The 13,112-nt window shown below is 44.1% G+C and overlaps 2 protein-coding genes and 1 non-coding gene across 4 annotated transcripts in view; all 3 read right to left on the minus strand.

Moving 5' to 3' along the window:
• LOC146080167 (kinesin-like protein KIF20A) overlaps positions 1–1,935 on the minus strand; it is a 32,702-nt gene extending 30,767 nt beyond the window's left edge. The window contains exons 1-2 of one of the 2 annotated variants that reach the window (XM_083187113.1): positions 1,389–1,935; positions 724–807 (exon numbers count right to left, since the gene is read on the minus strand). In XM_083187113.1, coding sequence (XP_083043239.1) covers positions 724–807; positions 1,389–1,499 — 195 coding nt within the window. In that variant the 5' untranslated portion in view covers positions 1,500–1,935. The remainder of the gene's footprint in view (positions 1–723; positions 808–1,388) is intronic. The other variant, XM_083187112.1, reaches the window with a different exon arrangement.
• Positions 1,936–8,923: 6,988 nt separating this feature from the next.
• On the minus strand, positions 8,924–12,700 carry RPS20 (ribosomal protein S20). Its single transcript, XM_083187114.1, has 4 exons — positions 12,542–12,700; positions 10,763–10,862; positions 10,229–10,302; positions 8,924–9,141 (listed from the first exon to the last, which is right to left on the minus strand). Exons 1-4 carry the CDS (start codon positions 12,542–12,544, stop codon positions 8,959–8,961), a joined length of 360 nt encoding a protein of 119 aa, XP_083043240.1. The 5' UTR covers positions 12,545–12,700; the 3' UTR covers positions 8,924–8,958.
• Positions 10,488–10,553, minus strand: LOC146005921 (small nucleolar RNA U54). Its single transcript, XR_014444079.1, has one exon. It is a non-coding gene; the product is annotated as a small nucleolar RNA U54 (small nucleolar RNA).
• Positions 12,701–13,112: the final 412 nt, after the last annotated feature.

Below are 13,112 nucleotides of genomic sequence, written 5' to 3' on the forward strand. Positions count from 1 at the left end.
TGCTCTCTATCTATACAGAAATATATATTTTATATAAGGTTACATAGGTGTGTGTACCAATATAGGTCTTGACTCCAGGCAACTGGAACGAACTTACGCCACTGGTGTAATTAATATGTGTCCAGATTTATAGGAATGAGGATGGTAACCCTAGAAACTACCATGAATGTCATGTGCACTGCTAACCAAACCGGTGTCCCCCCCCCCCCCCCCAACCACACATACATAGCCAGCCACCAGTAGCTGCACAGAAATGTCAGTCACCTATGGCTGACTTTTTTTTTTTTGAAAGAGGATAATCCTGCTTATGCTAAATAATAATTAATTGGTTACCTTCTGCAATAGGTGTTCTCACACCACTGCAATCGGAAGCTCATCTGAGCAGGGCTCTCCTCACCCTCTAGTGCAGGCAGGTCCAAACTATGGCCCTCCAGACACACATCCCAGCATGCCTTGCCATAGCTTTAGCATTCCCGAATAGCAAAACTGTGGCAAGGTATGCTGGGATGTGTAGTTTCACAACAGCTGGAGGGCCATAGTTTGGCCTTGCCTGCTCTAGTGTATGTCATTATAATTTAACTTGCCTTTATCAGGAGTATCTCAAAAGGTACAGCACAATAGCTCAACACTTTGTAAAAAAAACAAAAAAAAAAAACACAAAGGGGATTTGAATTGAAAAAAAAAAAAAAAATTATAGAAGAATAAAACATTTTGCACACTAACCTGGGACTCGTTATTTGCCAGCTCTGCCTTTGAAAAAGGTCGAACTCTCAAAAATACTTTCAATGGATGCGTTGTTTGATCATTCTACAGAAAAAAAGACCCACCACCAACACCACACACAAACACTATAATCAGAAGTCCAGGGGTCTGAAAACAACAAGACAGGGGATTTAAATAAATAAAAAAGGTTCTATGTATGTCTAGAAACTAGTTCCGCTGCTCAATAACCAAAACAGACAGAAAACATTAGTTTATTAAACATTTCTCTTTAATATTAGGTAAAAGTCTAAAGATAATCTGCAATTCATTTCTATTTTTGGAGAGCAGGATTAGACAATGATGTCTAGTTGTCCTATGGCTTTATAGGCAAGCTATTGAAACCTGAAGGCAACGTGTCCCAAGTTTCCAAACCAGTACATGTTCTGCCCCATACCACAGGTAGCCCCTCGCACCACTGCATGTCACTTTAAACTAAAGATCACAAATTAATAAAAGAACCTTTGCCTGAATAATAATAATGATATTTTAATTCTGCAGCTCATTAAGTTTTATTTCTAGGCCATCAGGTAGGAAATAAAGAGTCACACGATTAGATCTTAATTGTTTCCTAATAAGCAGTCCCAGCTACAAATGTAGGTTCCCCAGGAAAATACACTTATTACTACCAGTGTGGAGGAGTCAGAGACCAGGGTGTCCCCTACAAGGCTGCATGATGTGGGCTCCAGTACAGAGCTCAGGTCTGCAGAGAACATGCAGCTTTCATTTCTTGTGTCCATTCTACCAGCTCCAGAAGCAAACCCACATCTGACTGCAGCAGCTGAGTCTTATAGAGAACTGAATATAGCACAGACAAAGCCATGGTTGTGGGTAAAAGCCGGATCAATACTAAGTCTATGGAAAAAGCCGGATCCATATAAAGGCTATGGAAAAATCCGGATCCATATAAAGGCTATGGAAAAATCTGGATTCACACTAAGGGGGTTATTCTGATTCACTCGGGAAGGCACAATCACTCTCTAATGGACAAAACCATGCTGCACTGCAGGTGGGGCTGATGTAACATGTGCAGAGAGAGTTAGATTAGGGTGGGGTTTGTACATTAAACTGATATCTACATCGAATGATTTCTCCTGCAGCGGAGGCATGTGAGGGGATGTGTTTTTGTTACACATCCCCTCGCATGTTACCAGGGGCAAACGCAGGATTTTCAGAAGGGGGTTTCCAGAGGGGCGGAGCAAAGCATGGAGATGGACACTTAGGTGACCCAGTATATGCCTGGTCAGTTAAAGTATTATAGATAGACCAAATGTATATAAATAATAATAATAATAATAATAATAAAAAAAAAAATATATATATATATATACATACATACATACATATATATATATATATATATATATATATACATACAGGCGCGTCAACAGCAGTGTATGACCCCTGGGCATAGCAATGTATTGGGGCCCCTATCGATCCTCCAGCGGTAGGGGTGGGGGAAGCTTTGATGTCCCGCGGGTGGTAGGAGGTATTATATCAACCGCTCAGCATGTAGGGCCTGGATCAGTAATTTCCACTAATTACCCCTTTACTGCACAGATGGTGGGAGAAGGGGGCATTGGGCTGAATGAAGGGGCCCTGATACATAACTTCCAGGGTGGTAGAGGATGTTTAATATGCAGAGGAGGGGTGTATAGTGGAGTGGGCTCATTATTCATAATTTTCTGGTGGGAGGACAGCTTGCTTGACTGCAGATATCTCCAGTTACCAGGAAATAGATTTCTAAGATCAGGGTTTCTCAAACTATTTGCTCTGGGACCCCATCAGACAATAATAATTATTAAAGGACCCCAGCAAGTTACCAGAAGGTTATCACATACCTGTGGTCAGCAGATGGCACATGCATGGCAGCATTGTGGTGGCACAAAATGATGGGAGGAGTCTGAAATAACAGCCAATTCAATGTGATTTTTCATACTGATTGGATCAATGACTGAGAAATTCATCAGTGTGACGGTCAGCAAAATGGAGTGGTGACCCCATGCTGAGATGGTCACGACCCACTTTGGGGTCAGGACCCACAGTTTGAGAACCGCTGTCTTCGATTTTAATGGAATTAAAAACTAGAGAATCCCACCTACCAAATGGTATTGGGGACTAGGGGATCAGAGTTCAGGAGCCAGAGCAATCTGCCAACGAGAATATAAAACTACATACCAGGTGTGTGGAGCTGGAGAAGTAACCAGCTGCTGGAAGGCTGATATCTCTGGTTCTGGGAAGAGTAGAGACAAGCTGCTAGTGTCCATCAAAGGGGGAGAGTCCCAGCTTTTGTAATATAACCTCAGAAAAACTCTAAGTCAGACAGAACCTGAAACATCTGACTGGGAAGAGCAATTAACAGGCTTGGATGGGGACCACTGCTTTGAAGTCAGATATCTCCGGTTTCCAAGGGCCGATTTTTAAAATTCTTGTACCTATGGAAAGAGGGGACCCTCAGCTTTGACTCCTGGGGGGGGGGGGGTTTCTGGGTACTCAGAAACCCCCCCTGCGTGCGCTACTGGTTACCAAGAGGAATCGGTGGGCTAGGGGCGTTTGGACGGGCGGCGTCACAGGCGCTCAGTACACTGCTATGTTCACAGCTTATTGAGCAAACTTGACTTTGGCTATATACCCAACAACCTGCATATTCAACGGGTCCCTGTGACGTCATTGCATTAAGTTGTTTATTAATATCGGTCAGTGTAAACACTCAGCGGCACCGTTAATATAGTTCGCTATATCGGCGGCGGCCCTAGTAGTTTAGTGTGTACGGGAAAAGGGCTTGATTCAAAGGTGAATGCAGATGCATCTGTGGCTCTTTTGCAGCAGTCACATATGATAATGCTGCTACAAAGCCCTTCCCTATTGTACAGACATGCATCAGAATTAGGGTGGCCATTCCCAGGATTTGGCCCTAAATACACCAGGATTGGCCTGTGCATTCGCAAATCAATGCTGGGCAGCACTGAGAGACCAGCTCAGACGCTGCCCGGCTGCTCCCAAACTCCAGTACTCTGCTCTGCGCACAGCATGACCTGATGTCAGGTCAGAGGTCACGTTGCGCAGCCTGTCTGCTTCTCCACACCCACCCGCCAGACAACTGTCTGGCACTCAACCTCCTAGTCGCCACCAGGCACGCCACCACCACCGGGCTCCACTGCCCACCTCATCTCCCAATCACAGCTGCCCGGCTCCTGCACCGCTGGCCGCTTCTCAACCCCACCACAAGGTTCCCAATCACAGCCGCCGGGCTACTGACCACCATCTCCCACCATGATTGCCGGATAAGTTACACTTGGTTTGAGGGACAGAGGGGGATTATTGTGCGTAATTTATTGACGAACCCATTCCCGGGGTTAGGCATTTTTCAATCCCGAATGGGAAATGGGATTGAAAATATGCACCGGAATTGGCATCCCTAATCACAATGTGCAAGGGCTGAGATGCTGACTGAGCGCTTATACACACCAAATTACTGTCTGGTGCGTTGGTAAATGCACTTCAGTCACACTATGATAGTTGCAGTTTCTATGCATCAGTTTGGCCGTCAATGTGAGTGTTTGTGTACATTGAATTTGAGTATTGCTGCTGCACCCAGAGATACAGCCACAATGCTCACGGTGTCTTCCTCTGAATCAGGCCCTTAATGTAGATATGGCTGCTACTCTGTAATTAATAAAGAAGTGCTCATTTGGATGCTAAGAGACTAAAATAAACCTATGACAAACCAATGTAACATATTACTGCTATATACTGACTGCACAGCTCTTAGGCAGCAATACGGGTGTGGTATAACACACTGACAGTCAGGATTCCGACAGTCATTACTCCGAATCCTGACTGCACAGCTCTTAGGCAGCAATACCGCAGGAGTAAGCAAGAGCCCCAAAGGCCGGGTGTGGTATGTTTCACCAACAGTCGGGATCCCGACAGTCATTATCCCGACTGCCCGGTCTCAGGCAGCGTGGCCAGCGCAACAAAGCCCCTTGCGGTCTCGCTGCGCTCGCCATGCTGCGGGCAAGGTGGCGAGCTACGCTCGCCACCTATTCTATTCTCCCTCTATGGGGGTCGTGGACCCCCACAAGGGAAAATAGCCGACGGCCGTTGGAAACCTGGCCGTCTGTGTTTTAACAGTCGGGATCCCGACTGTTGGGACTCCGTCCGGCACCCCCAAAGACCGAGGGGGGCTGGAAACAGGTTACATTATCAGTGAGCAGTGTGTGTGTAGTGGGAATAATAGTGGTAAGGGGGCACTGTGATGTGTCATAATCTCATCTGCTCATTGTAATGTGGAGGGCACTATAATGTTACATAATATGAACTGGCACACTGACATGTGGCATAATTTGAATTGGAGGGTACTCTAAGTGGCACGGTATGAACAGGAGACATAATATAAACTGGGGACAATGTATGTCATACTGTGTATTGGGGGCAATGTATGGCATAATGTGTACTGGATCCCTACAATGTGATAACAAGTAAACTAGGGAACTACAATGGTTCGGGCACTACTAGGTGGCACAGAAATTGAACTAGGACACTATTATGACCATGACATTACTTAACTTTAATAATTGCTGCAAAGATGTGTATAGTAACTATATCCTATAGATTGTAAGCTTGCGAACAGGGCTTTCCGACCTTTTGACTGTCTGTAAATACCCTGTTTGTTGTATCCCTGTCTGCTATTGTAAAGAATATGCTGTGCTATATAAGTAACTGTTAATAAATAATAAATACCCACCTCGCTCTGGAGAAGCGCTGTGTAGAGGATCAGCAGCAAGGCATCTATTTAGTGTATGCATTGGATGAAGCTCTATAATAAACATACAGTGATCCAGGGGGTGCAGTCACCATTACAGCAATCACAATGACTGTAATGTTATCCACATTGTTGAACCTGTTAGCATCTGCACAATGCACGGGGGATGCAGTCACCATGTTGACAATCATAATGCCAACACCATATTATGACAATCTTAAAGTTGATACCACGTTAAATGTTGACTTTGCACTAAATGCACATATTAGGCAACAGGAAGGGACAGTTATGGGCCTGCATACGGGGCGATTTTGAGCGATGCTAGATGGCTCAGCACACAGTGCTGCACAGCGCTGCGCCAGTGATGTGTGCTGAGCGATCTGTCTCCGGTGAGAACACTGGCCCTGACCAGCGATGTAAGTAGATTTATCCAGCATGCAGCATATTGCTACGTGTGTAGGCCCCATGAGCGATCTAGTGAGATCCCTTAGAAAATGCCCTGAAATAGCCTGTGTGTAGGACCCATTAGTGTTAGGCTGTGGGAGGGAAGGGTTCTGGCTAAACACTTGAGGCAGGGTTAGGGATTACAGTAGGATGAGTTTGAGGGTACCCATACACGGTGCGATAGCACCCATGCATTTTGTACTAAATTGAATCAGATCGCACGTGTGCGATGCGATTCGAAGTCAGTACCAAAAGTATGTGCAGCACATAAGGTGCCCATACACGGTGCGATGAACTCCGTGCGTTTAGTACTAGATTGAACAGCATATATTACAAAGCTTACAATGTCCTCCTGCTTTTTGTACTTAATAGGATGCAATCTAGTACTAAAAGCACGGGCTGCACAGACTTGATGTGCACACGAGCGCGCATCTCATCACACTGCCCTGTTGCACCATGTATAGCACCTATATTTTTTGTAATGTGCGATGACCGCGGGAGCACGCATCAACATTGTGATATCACAGTGTATGGGGGCCTTAACGGACCGCTAAAACCAACTGGTGACAGCACGAACTCACCGTCACCTGATCCAGGTTATACCACTGGAGCCACCAGGAGATATGCTAGAAGGTAAGTGAGCACCGGAACACACTGTTTTATTGACATTCTAACTATGTTACTAATAAAGTGTGTCGCCGAGATTGTCATGAGATTAAGGAGTCATTCACATATGCAGATTTACTCATAACAGTAGGCCTGTTCGGTCAGGGATCTCTGACTACTCGGCCAATGCGTTTCGATCAAGGCTTGATAAAGATCTCTAGTAGATCGAAACGCGTTGGCCAGTGGGTAGATGTGGTCACCAACAGATTGGATTTTAAGATACGGAATAATTCCAAGGATACCCACATTTAATATATGCTTGCCCATCATCCCCAATGATGAAGGAACCATGCGAAGTGGAAGTTTTTTCATAAGTCAGTTCCACAGCTGCAGGACACAGGAGAACGGCTCCCACGTGGTTTCACGGAGACGGACAGTTCTCAGCATTAGAGTGGAAGATCCAGAGATGGGAGTAGAGGTACTTTACACTATATGATCATTCCTACCCCATTCTCACTCTGCATGTTTGTTGAGCATATATTTATGCTGGGAGTCTGAATTTATTTTTTTAAACCATGTTGCTATATGCTTTTATGGAACATGCTGATGTCTGTGTATAATAAATGTTTGAGCACTATTTTCTACCATTAAGGAACGGTTTTTCTATTTTTTTATTTTAAACATTCACCTGAGCGCCTATAATTTAGTTCCCCATTTCTTGCTCTGCACCACTATTGTTTTTTACTGGCCGATTGAACCAGTAAGGTGTTTCTGGATCTGGGAAGGGCGCTTTTGAAATATCAGACCACTTTTCTGCAGCCATGGACAGTGTACCTGAGGGAGTGGGGACTCCCCAAGGAATGTTACCCCCAGGCCTCAGCCATCCAGGGCTGACCCTGGTGTTTATGGGTGGTGGATGCTGGGCTGATGTGTGTGGAAAAAAAATAAAAGGCACATTTCTTTTTACTTGAAAACTACAATACCCAGCATGAAGGGCATTAATGTGCCCCACTGGGTCTTGTAGTTCACCCATAATAAAAAAAAGTGTAAAGACATCCAGAGAGTTCTAACTTTAATAAACCTTTTACACCAAGATTTCACTCACCTGCCCCGACCAGCAATTTCCTCTTCTGCTGTCAGAGGACCCAGTGACCCCCCAGTTTATTAAATCTGTAATGTACCTGATATTACAACCAACTATCTGTTGTAGTCAATTATTCATAAAAAGTTTATGAAAGGAAATTTACGCAGCCAGCAGTACATAACTAGCAGATTAAACACTGACCAGTACTTGAGTAAGCAAATGAAAATCATTGTAAAACTAGTGTTTTTTTTTTTTTTTTACAAATTTAGAACATACTCCTAAAGCCCTGCAAACACACACACAGTGATTTGCTTTTGATTCGATGTAAGATTTGATTTTCTATTAGAAATGGCATTAGATTATTCCTAATGGCATTAGATCTGTACTTTTGCATTCGATATACATTCGATTTACTAAATCAAATTCGATATTTCCTTGGCTGCACAGTAGATTTTTTTCTGTTCGATTTTGTGAAACCGGGAGCGTGCATCGAATGTAGATCAAGTGTCCTAAAAGCCATTCGATTTAGTTTAGGATTCGATTCTGCTTCTATAAGTAAAATCGAAAAAAAAAAAAAAAACGCATGTGTACAGGGCTTTAGAACACAAATCAAAAGTATTTGTAAAGGTGCCCACACGCACCGATCCCGGCGTGCGTTGTGGGCTTAACTAGCACACATAGCATCGCATTGTATGCCTTGTGCATACGATGCAATGCTAGAAAAAGCTAGTACAAAAAGTATGTGAAGCACATACTTTTTGTAATGTGCGATGGGGTGCCGCGGGAGCGCGCACCCCATCATATAGCATCGCCGGGATCGGTGCGTGTGTGGGCACCTTAAGCAGGACTTCTCATTGAAGCATCTCAATAGCAACCCAAAGTATAAAAAGCTATGCTTCTTTTGTAGTACCTCTAATGCCAGATTATGTACTAACCAGTAAGTACACATGTATCTCATTTCCAGTGTGGTATATGCCAATAAAGGCATATACCACACTGGATGAATACAGGACTGGCATCTGAGAAGGGACCAAATACTTGCTACCAAATATAGAACCATGTGATATAGGCAGCTGTGTGGAATATGCAACACTTAAGGTAATGTACATTATTAACTGTGAGGCAAGTAACTGACCAAGGCCTATTTGACAGGTTATAAATCAGCTCATAAAGTGTGGTACAGGAAAGGGGGTGTTGTAGCAACGGAACCCCTGGTGTGAGAAGTATTGCCTTTTCTACTAGGTAACTTATAAACAAAGAGAAGATCCTGTTATGGTCTTTTATTCAGAAAAGGTGCCATTTATGCATCAGCAATTGTGACTTCAACTTCTACACCAGGTTCAATACTGATGGAAGTGATCTGTTTCACAATCTCGGAAGGACTGTGCAGGTCAATCAGGCGCTTGTGAATGCGCATCTGGAACCGATCCCATGTCTTGGAACCCTCACCACAAGGGGTTTTTCTTGTTGTAATACGCAGGGTCTAGAAGAGAAACATTTACGTTACTGTTCAATAGGCTTCCAGTCAAGACTACAGTAACCGTGATGTCACAGCAATAGTCACCAGTACATGAGAACACGCAAGAGCTAAGTATTCTGTAATAAGACATGAGAAATGGCTGAAAGCTTTCAGGTATACACTAACTCCCTTATCTTGTACAAAGCACCAACAAGCCATTCTCCAGCATATTGCCAGGGTTTTACACAAAGACGCACGAAAAGCAGCTTTCAATTGTGATCATTTTAAAACCACCAAAGTTGGCGGTTTAACATTTAAGCTGACAGTAACAGAAGTGGCAGTATGCAGCTTCCATTTGATTTCAGTTACCCTATTTCAGTAGAGGAAGGTATATTCATTAGACAGAACTGGTCACTGCCACAGGTATTAGCATGCAGTGTCAGGACTAGGACTGTAGAATTTATTCTGAACAGTCTGTTTGGGTTTCTCCTCATGTTTACATGGTTTTTGCCCATTATCCAAACTGAAGCTGACAAACTGGCCCAAATATGTGCAAGGGCCAAGCTCAAGGTGGGAAATAGAGTATTCTAACATTTATACCCCCTTTACACCCAAGAGCCAGGTCTCATGTGGTTTTTGGACCTGGCTTTTGACCCTTTTACACCAGCATCCCCACTAGCCAGGGCCCGAGTTTGCACTTCCAGTGAACAGGTTGGCCTCCCTTTTCACCCTGGATTCCAGGATGAACTAGCAACATTTGCCGGGTTGGCATCCTGAGTGTTTACACCACCTGCAAGCCCTGGGAACTGCACACTCCCATGCAAAAACCCAGGCTTATAGGGCTGGTGTAAAAGGGGTATTCAAAATCTAGAATATGACTTTGGAACATGAGACTATTTGGTACTCTATGAATAGGAAATACTCTCAACCCTCTACTCCTGCTATGGTTTAATGTGGTCAATTATAAAGCTTATTTTCCAGATCTTTCCACCATACCTTATTAAAGAATGCACTAAATAGTTTGTATATATATTTAATAAATTGCATCACAGAGTATGACACTACAAGTTACACAACACAGATGTCACATGGTAGCTTTGCTTCCTCTCACCTTGGTGGGCATACGCACGGGTCCCTTGACCTTCAGGTTCTTCTCCTTGGCTCCACGGATTAGATCAGCACAGACTAGAACAGAGTTACAATAAAGAGAAATGTCAGCTCACATCAAGATTTAGGAACGGATTCACTAAACATCAGCTTATATTAAAGCTTGGGGGGGGGTCTAATTCTAAACATACTGTGCTGTCTAACTTTGGCTAAGCAGCCAATTAGATTGGAGTCTGGAGACTTTCAGGATAAGCCATTGGCCAGGTCAGCTCAGAATAGCGTATAGGTGAATCATTGTTACTCATACAAGAGTATCATCCTCATTGCCGACCTGATCAGGACAAAACCGCTTTTTCCAATGGAGGAACACTTCAAAAATTGCATGTGAGCAGTACAGCCCCCATAAATGTGGATTTACTTTCCTCTGCAGAACTGCAAAAGTGATTACGGATAATACCACTCTCCCGTGCAAAGTCAGAAGCGGCCATGGAGGTGGAATATACACTAAAGTATAGTTATATCATATCAGGAATCATACCTTTCTCTAGGGATTTTACATTCCGGCTTGTTAGAGTAATACGGATGCGATGAATAGCCACTTCCTGTTCAACAGGTGCTTTGCCCGTGTCTTTAAATGCCTAGAAGATACAAAGTGGGAAAACCATTTACAATAAGAATTTACAGTTTTAGATATTTTCCCTTTTCAAATCAAATTGATAGAAACAAAGACTCAACAATTGGCCAATACTCAATTACTGGCAAAAACCGGGTGCATTTTCCCGATGTTTTATTTTTCCTCTTTTTCAGGCTAATTAATTTGGAAGTCCAAAAAGGCCCACCTAAAACCACTTTACTGGAAATGCCCCATTTTTTGGTTGAACTGCGATTTCGCTTTGGCTGCCGGAGAAAACTGTTCTCGGGCACTTACAGTATAAGCGTATGGTTGCCTGTAATTTGTGTCCTACGTTGACATTTTTGCTGAGCCAATACTGAAATAACAATTCTGGACGAGTCACATTAATTGGATTGCACAGGTTGTTTAAGACACCCTGTTGTCCATACATGCACAGCGTGTATAAACTAACAATGGGCATGCAGAATGCAGCATGGTCGCCGCTCCTCCCCCCTCAGCAAGTGTGTATGCACTTGCTGATCCTGGAGCCCACCTGCCATCAATATCTGGGAACACAGGAGTGTATCAGAATCAACGTTGCCATGTATACTCGTGTATACTTGGAATTTTTCGCGGCTTGCGTATGCATCTTTAGTAGAAAGTTACCCATACACACAGACAAGGTATCACCTACAGCTTTGCATGCGACACCTTGGCAACTTCCAGAGTTAATTTGCATACAACAAATGAATGCAGACACTTTACATACAAAGTATTGCATGTGATCCCATTCACCGCTGCAGAAAGTGTAGCCTTATTGCAGCAGTGATAATTACCAGACCCATTGAACACGCATTGGATAGGAAGTAACACAATTTATCTTCTATGTAGCGTGAAAAGGGAACAAATCACTGGTGTATGAGGCGCACTTAGCAGGGACCCCAGCTGCAACATACAGGTCAAAAATATACTGTAATACAGGACGTCAGACAAAAAAAAAAAACCCTGATGTGTGTGCATATAAGGGACAGGAATTATAGACCGTAGGCTGCACTCGCACAGGGACTGAAGAGCACGGCCAAGTCTTCTCTGTAAAGCTCTGCAGCACAAGTTGGGCATTATGTAATTAAACAGACGTCAAACAATCACTGCCAAGGGGGAGCTGGCTGCCCATGCTTGCCCTAAAGTTAGGACAACATGGAGAGAGCCAACATCAAATGATGCAATGACAAATGAACATCACATCAGAAGCTCTTGATAGGATTTATTTTTTATGATGCGCAAAATATCCGAGGCACGGCAGGCTGGGGATGGGACTGTGGGCAGGACCATCGCAACTCCAAATACTTACCATTCAGTGGCAGAAAAAGACTACCATCGTATGGTATAACCACTGTCACTTTGACAAAAACATCGATGGTCCATCGCGATGCGATGTCTGACCCTACTATAAAGGGCCTCGGACCCTGACTGCGGTACACTTGCATGGAGCACAGTAGCGTTGCTACGTGCGCCGTTACTCTGGTTTTAACACGCGTTGTTGTAGGCCGTAAGGCTAGTTACTAAGACGAAGCATCCGGCAGCGCCATTACACTTCTCTACCAGAAGCGTGCAGCGACATGTGCCATCACACTCCTGCGGGCGGGACACCGCACCTCTGAGAACCCCCCTTAGCCCGTTACACTCAGCCCGGCGTACACTCACCATGTCTGATCACCTTCCTGACCGACTTATTCGTGTGGAAACCGAGCGAACAGCGGTGAGCCAGGAGCAGGCGGACAATAGCTTCTGTACACCACACTGGATGCAGGAAGAGAGGGAGAAATCCCGCCGCACTCTGCTACTTATAGGGCAGGGGGCTGCCGGCCTACCGGAAAGACGTCACGGTGTTCCCTCAGCCGCCATTTTTACTAAGGGAAAATAGTCCTTCACTGTGTCACTCACAGGTAGCAGAAGGCTGGTGGTCACATTATGCTCCATGACTGTGACTAAGGATAATTAGACGTGTGTGTATAGGCTAGAGAGGGCCCCTGTTTATGCTATTCACAGACCTGACCTTTGGAGTCCTCCTTGCTGTTATATTACACATCATTACATGGGGGAGAATTAACATTTGTTCTACTTTTGTATAAAGTGTCAGGGGTATACATTATATGTTCTTTGTTGTGTTGTCTGTCATGTAGTTTTGTGACATTCCTTTTCTCTTATATAAGATAATTAAAAGTTAAGTTTTATACTAAATATTAAGCGTGCCCCCAAAAAGAGAGAGTACTTT

This window comes from Crinia signifera, chromosome 5 (assembly GCF_055691185.1).
Source record: "Crinia signifera chromosome 5, ASM5569118v1, whole genome shotgun sequence".
Taxonomy (NCBI): Eukaryota; Metazoa; Chordata; class Amphibia; order Anura; family Myobatrachidae; genus Crinia; species Crinia signifera.